The sequence below is a fragment of the Chaetura pelagica genome, unplaced genomic scaffold (assembly GCF_000747805.2).
Source record: "Chaetura pelagica isolate M959 unplaced genomic scaffold, ChaPel_1.0 scaffold938, whole genome shotgun sequence".
Taxonomy (NCBI): Eukaryota; Metazoa; Chordata; class Aves; order Apodiformes; family Apodidae; genus Chaetura; species Chaetura pelagica.
This window is the reverse complement of record NW_009954221.1, coordinates 495,017-501,464: the sequence shown is the minus strand read 5'-3', so window position 1 is coordinate 501,464 and position 6,448 is coordinate 495,017. Positions and strand designations below refer to the sequence as shown.

The window sequence follows — 6,448 nt, the reverse complement described above, 5'->3', positions numbered from 1 at the left end:
CGATGCGCGGTGCCCGCCCCGCACGACGCCCCGCACGACGCCCCGGCCCCGCGGCCAGGAATGACCGGCACGCGCTGCCTCGCAGCCCGTAAAACTTTTCTGGCTCCAGCCAACGTGCTGAGCAGACGTGGGAGCCCCAAAAAAGCCACAAACTGATCGGATTCGAAACCAAGAGCCCAGCGCTGCGGGAACGGAAAGGCGATGCGGAGCCGTGGGGCAGGCCAGCAACTCCTGATCGATTCTGCCTCCCAGCCACTAATCCTCCCTAATCTCCCATTTGGTGGCATGTCACAACCCTCCCATCTGATCATTTGGTCTGCACTAACCCTCCTGGGTCACCAAAAGCAGCTTGGCTCGCAGTGGGTCAAGCTCTGTCCGTCCTCTGGCAGTTAAGGGCACAGGTCTGGCGAAGCCCACAGAACATGCAGACAACTCAGCCTGGTCACACACCAGAACAGCTACAGACAGGCCAGGGTTCCTCTACAGAGACCTCCAGCACACGAGATACGGGGACCACCACAGATGTGGCCATTTCACCACACCCCCCATCCCCTCCCTGCTGCTCCTTCTCCCCTCGAGGCATTTTACAACCTGGTACAAACGGGCTGAGCCAGCACCAGCTCCCTTCCCAGCCCCCTGATGCCCTTTCTCTGCTCTCCCCCTTCCCACGCCACCCACGCACCTCACCTCTCCTCGTTGAGGCCACACATGCGAATCCGCTCTGTGCTGGTCCAGTTGTGCACCCCGCTATAGAGAGGTGCTGTAGAGATCATGACAGCTGCTCCTCACCCACCGGGACCTGCTGGGGCTCGAGGGGCCACTCTGCCTACAAAGGAGAAACAGAGGATGGGTACCTCTCCCCGGGATGCTCGCATGCAGCCGTGCTTCAGAGAAGGTCACCCCCAGCTTTGCTGCCAGGCAGATGGGGCACAACCCCCACCATGCTGCACATCTGCCTGGAAGAGGGCTAGAAGAAACCAGCAGCACCTCGGGATGGAAGCCACAGCCCACTCATCCTTGTATTAAACAAGGCTATTCCCAAAAAGCCTCCGGATACCATGAGAGTTTCACACAGGCATCTTCACACACACATGCATTCCTTGAAAGATTCCTCCACTTTTCCTCTCCCTCTTGAGGAACCTCCAGCACTGGGTAGTGATTGGCAAGACAGCTTTACCCAAGGTCTGTTAAAATGTTGGCATCCCCAAGGCTTCACAGGACCTTCAAAAACCAGCACATGGCCAGCTCAAGGGGGAAAGTCTCAAACAAAGGGGCAGCTAGGGGATCCCGGAGGGGAGCAGAGGTTTGCAGACAGTGCCATCAAGTGATTATCCCCTCCCTCTGTCAGGAAGGTGCTGGTATTCAGCAGAGTTACGTGTGGAAAACATGGGGAAACCCAGTGATTCGTGAGCATCCAAGACGCACGGTCGGCTGGGTGGAGCTTTCGAGGGAGAACGTTGCAGCCAATCGTGCAGCACTGGGTGTTCAAGCATTAAGGCAGCTTTGCTGCTCAAGTCATGTCAGGGAAACGGCAACGAAGGAAGAGGGGATCTACTGTGCTAACAAGTGGACTCGGTCGAACCGAGTAGGACTGACTGCAAAAGGCAGAGAAAGGCTGTCAAGGAGGTTCTTGGTTCACAGGAGCACTGAATACCCGGAGGTAAAGCAGGCGCAGAGCCACGGCAACGCTCTCGGTGCAGCAGGTGAGAGTGGCAAGAAGCTGAAAGCCACACGTGATCCCAAATCTCCATCAGTTTTCTTTTTCCTGACAAACCCCAGGCGACACAAGCACAGGACAAGAAGCAGCTTGCACCATCGGCTGATGCCGGAACGAGCACTGCAGGGATCTAGTAGCTCAGGGGACTGAGCCCTGGGATTGAACGACTCCTCTGAACTGCTGGGTGTCCTCACCTCAGCCCAAACGTGCCCGTGGGGATCCTCCGGACAGAGGAGGGCCGGGCACAGAGGGGAAGTGGGGGCAAGGCAGCTTGTTTGCAAAAAAAGACTCATCTGCACGTACGAGGGCACAAGCGAGCAAACAGACCACGGAAATGAGAGGCCAGGAGATGTGGGGGAAACCTGCTAAAACACACAGTAAGATGGAAGAAATGCTAGATAGTGAAGGGAGAGTGGGGCAGATGGTGAGACAGAGAGCAGGGTCATACCCAAAGAGAGTGAGAGGTGGCTTGGAGCAGGAAGGGGAGGAGTCTTTCAGTGCTTGGAGAGAAATGCAACATAAAGGAAATAGGGGAACAAACAATCTGCGGGGATTTCACCATCTTAGGCTAAACTGAAAGAAGGGGAGGAGAAAGGTTCTGCCCCTGAGCACAGCAGCAGGACAGATGTTCTGGGAGAAATGAGAAGGGACCTTCTGTGCCAGGGGAGACGGGGCTGACACGGCCACGTGGTGTGGGACAGGAGCTGGAGCCCCAAACAAGCACAGATCAGGCGGGACCTGAGAACAGGTCTGGCAAGAGAAAAGTGGCAACAGGGTGGTGTGAGGGGCTGGGAGAAACAGCACATTTTGAGTAAGAGCTGGTCAACAGAGGAGGCCACAAGAAGAGAGCTGGGAGGACGTAACAACAGAGATAGACACTGTTTCATGAATTCTTGGCCTCTCTCCTCTACGGACGATGTGGGACACGTGCCAAAGACAGGCATTTCACAGGGAACCAAGAACAGAAGAGCAAAAGAATCAAGATTTCAACGAAGAGGAGGAATAAACCAGGCAAACAAGAGACGTGGTCTCGAGCACAAACAGCAAAGGAACAGCATCCTTAAGAAGGCGGACCAGGAAGTTTAGTGGGGAAGGCAGGGATGAGCAGCCTCCCGCTGCAACGCCAAGCCGGAGCCAGCTGCAGCCTCCCCGGGTCACAACACGCCTGGAGTCGGCACAAGGAAAGCAGCAACCTCCCGTCTGCACTGGTGCAGCTTGAAGCGACTTTAAAGGGATGTAATTAAACTAGCAGAAACCCCTTGGAGAACACAACTAGGGCATGGTTTCACATGCCTGGCTTCAAGCAGAAGAAGCTGTTGAAGAAACTGTTTTAGCCCTTCTCTCCCCTCGCCCTTCCGACTGTGGCACTGAACTGGTGCAGTGTCCCAGTAAATTTGACCAGCAAGTTGATCTCTGTTTGAAACTTTCTTTTTTTTTTTTTTTTCCCCTGGATGGACAGGTTTAGCCCATACTAGCTCCTAGATCAGCTTCACCAAGAGGGAGAGAAGGCACAGCCTGGCACAGAATCTGCTAAATCCACGATGTCTGCCAAAGGAAGTGTATATGAAACCACAGTATTATTTTGATTTAGCTAAATAGGTGCCCAGCCAATTCTAATTAACTCCAAAGAAAACTAGCTGAGAACAGAGTAAGAACATCAACACAGAGTTTCGCGTGGAGAAGCTCATCCTGTGGTATTAAAGCTCCTTCACCTCTGAAAACAAAACGTGCTCTAAGAATTGCAAACACAAAGGGTGCCGAACACGTTCACCTCCAGCAAGCCCTGGGAGAGGCTGTCAGGGAAACTGACACGGTGAGTTAAAGTCTGGGGTTATTTTGTTCATTAAGGCAAAATGTCTCATCATTTTGCAAAAGCAGAGACTGCTGCCCTGCAAACCAGTCTCTTCCAGGCTCCAGAAAAAGCAAAGCAGGTGTTTTCCCTGTAGAACAACCATGCTTTTACTCAGGTAGCAATGACTTAGCTACACGTGAACGTTCCCTTAGATTAAGTCAAGAAATTACTCTCTCTTCTGAAACACCACTATACAGCTGATGGAAACAAGTTTCCTGAGATGAATTCATCAGGAATGGATATTTTCTAACAATTATCTCGAGAAATCCTCCTGGCACTAGAATCCCAACAGCACCAGGACAACTGCAGTCCCTGGTGGAGCTGAGGCTGGTGAGACATGCTGCTTCCACCTTCCTGCTCCCATGCAGCTGAAGAGAATTCAGCCCAGGTAACCTCTGTGTCCTGGTAAAGTCGCCCAGCTCTCAAGGATCCCAACTGGAGCTGCCTGAGGTGAGGCTCCCTAATGAAGTTTTCTGCTGCAATGCTGCACCTCGCACTCTCACCCCAGCACTGATGTGGCAAAGGGGTACAGGGGTTGCAAAGTACGTTTCCAAGCTCTGCCCCCTCCCCCAAATACCAGCAATGCCTTGGCTGGATCCATTCCCTGACCTAAGTCAAGGCTCAGCTTCTGGAGCACTTGCACTGGAAAATACACAGAGGAGCTTCTCAGGGCTGCCACCAAACTTCCTGCCACAGGTAGCAAAGAGCCTGTTTTTTTACCAGAGGTTTTGATGCTGGCAGTGTTTGCCCTACCAGACGTCACATCTACATTGCCACCAGGTCTAACCCACCTCTCTACTGACCCAGTCAACCAGAACCAGGATCTCCTACAGGTGCCCACCTCCAGGGCAGCTGGGCTGGACCCAGACCCGCAGGGACAGACAGAGGCTTTCCCCTGTTCCTCACAGAGACATCTTGTGCCAGCCACTATTCCACAGTGTAAATGCATTCCACATCAGGACCACGCTGCCTTGACTCCCCAAGAAGCTTTTCACCCATCTTCCTGCTCTGTACACTTGGAGTACTAAACCAACTTGGATTTCAAGACACCTGCCTTCCTTCTCCCCCACCCCAGCACCTCTGTCCCTAGGCAGCCAGGAGATGACAAGGACTGAAAGGCCAGCAGCCAGCCTCCTAAACCCCCCAGCACAAGGCTTCCCTCCGCTGGCCCCGCGGCGGCGTCACATCCCCCAGCACAGGTGGGAGAGCAGCTGGGGTTCAGACGATGCACAAGCTCCCCTGGGGCCAACAGCAGCTTCACCTTTCCTCGCTGCACGGGGTGAGCCTCGCCAGGCCCAGGCCCAGCTCCAGAGGTTGGGAGGAACTTGGTGCAGCTGGGCAGGGGAAGCCACACACTCAGCTGGGCTCAGGGCCCCTCAGGGACATGGTGACACGCTGCCCGTCTGCAGTGCCTCCTTTCACGCCGAGGAATGAAAGGGAAACTTCCCAGCCTTAGGGTATCAGAAAGGGGAAAGCCTGGCACATCCCTTGGCAGCGAGTTCCACATCAGGACCACGCTACCTTGACTCCCCAAGAAGCTTTTCACCCATCTTCCTGCTCTGTACACTTGGAGTACTAAACCAACTTGGATTTCAAGACACCTGCCTTCCTTCTCCCCCACCCCAGCACCTCTGTCCCTAGGCAGCCAGGAGATGACAAGGACTGAAAGGCCAGCAGCCAGCCTCCTAAACCCCCCAGCACAAGGCTTCCCTCCGCTGGCCCCGCGGCGGCATCACATCCCCCAGCACAGGTGGGAGAGCAGCTGGGGTTCAGACGATGCACAAGCTCCCCTGGGGCCAACAGCAGCTTCACCTTTCCTCGCTGCACGGGGTGAGCCTCGCCAGGCCCAGGCCCAGCTCCAGAGGTTGGGAGGAACTTGGTGCAGCTGGGCAGGGGAAGCCACACACTCAGCTGGGCTCAGGGCCCCTCAGGGACATGGTGACACGCTGCCCGTCTGCAGTGCCTCCTTTCACGCCGAGGAATGAAAGGGAAACTTCCCAGCCTTAGGGTATCAGAAAGGGGAAAGCCTGGCACATCCCTTGGCGGCGAGATGGGGAGGACGCGGCCGCTCTTCGCCAGGAGCCGTAGGGCTCCTTGGCAGGCCGGGAAGGATGCACTTTGACCCTGGAAACACACCCGCGGGAGGTACCTTTGTCACGTTCATTCCCAGGGAGCAGTGAAACCTCGACGGCAAGGGGATTTTTTTTTCCCCAGATGGCTACGAAAAAACCCCACGTCAGCCACTAGAAACTGAAGTGGGATTTGGAGCACATCGCCCGCGACCCGGCTGCTCCAGCGGGAGCCGGACAAGGTGGCATGAGCCCCCGTGGCTCCTACAGGCCAGGAGGGAATGGTCTGCGTCACCAGGAATGGTCTCCTTCCCTTGCCATAGTTTGTTCACTTCGGCAATCTTCGTTGCCATTAGTAACACAGGCAAGAAATTATATTTGTTTTCATATGTGATTGTGGAGCGTCCATCGGAGGTGCAGAGGTCCGGAGCGAGCGCCGGTCCCGAGGGCCGCCCGAGCAGGGCTTCACTCTGCCCATCGCCTCGGGAAACCCCTGCGCAGCAAACGGCTTGCCAACAAACACGTAGAAATTAAAAAATGAATGAGGAAAACCGCGGCTGCCCTCTCACGGGACGCACCACGGGCAGGGTGCACAGCCGGGGGGAAACCTGAGGGAGAAGACCGGGAAAACAAAAAAAGAAAAGGCAAGAGTTTCTCTAACGTTCCATTAACCACTCAGGCAGAGATCAGAAACTGTAGTGGAATTGACCAGGAACAACTAGTGCGGAACAACACCCAGCACGGGCAGGCCAGGTCAGCCCCGCTGCCCGGCAGGGCGGGCGCCGGTGCCGGGGGCGGGTGCGGGGCCCG

The 6,448-nt window shown here is 55.4% G+C and overlaps 2 protein-coding genes across 2 annotated transcripts in view; both read right to left on the bottom strand.

Moving 5' to 3' along the window:
* The window catches only part of BCORL1 (BCL6 corepressor-like 1), a 26,695-nt gene extending 25,922 nt beyond the window's left edge, over nucleotides 1-773 (bottom strand). Inside the window, 1 exon segment of the mRNA XM_010003468.1 lies at nucleotides 688-773. Within this exon segment, the coding sequence (XP_010001770.1) occupies nucleotides 688-773 (86 nt within the window).
* A 439-nt stretch (nucleotides 774-1,212) lies between these two features.
* UTP14A (UTP14, U3 small nucleolar ribonucleoprotein, homolog A (yeast)) overlaps nucleotides 1,213-6,448 on the bottom strand; it is a 38,873-nt gene continuing 33,637 nt past the window's right edge. Inside the window, exon 14 of the mRNA XM_010003467.1 lies at nucleotides 1,213-1,221. Within this exon, the coding sequence (XP_010001769.1) occupies nucleotides 1,213-1,221 (9 nt within the window). The remainder of the gene's footprint in view (nucleotides 1,222-6,448) is intronic.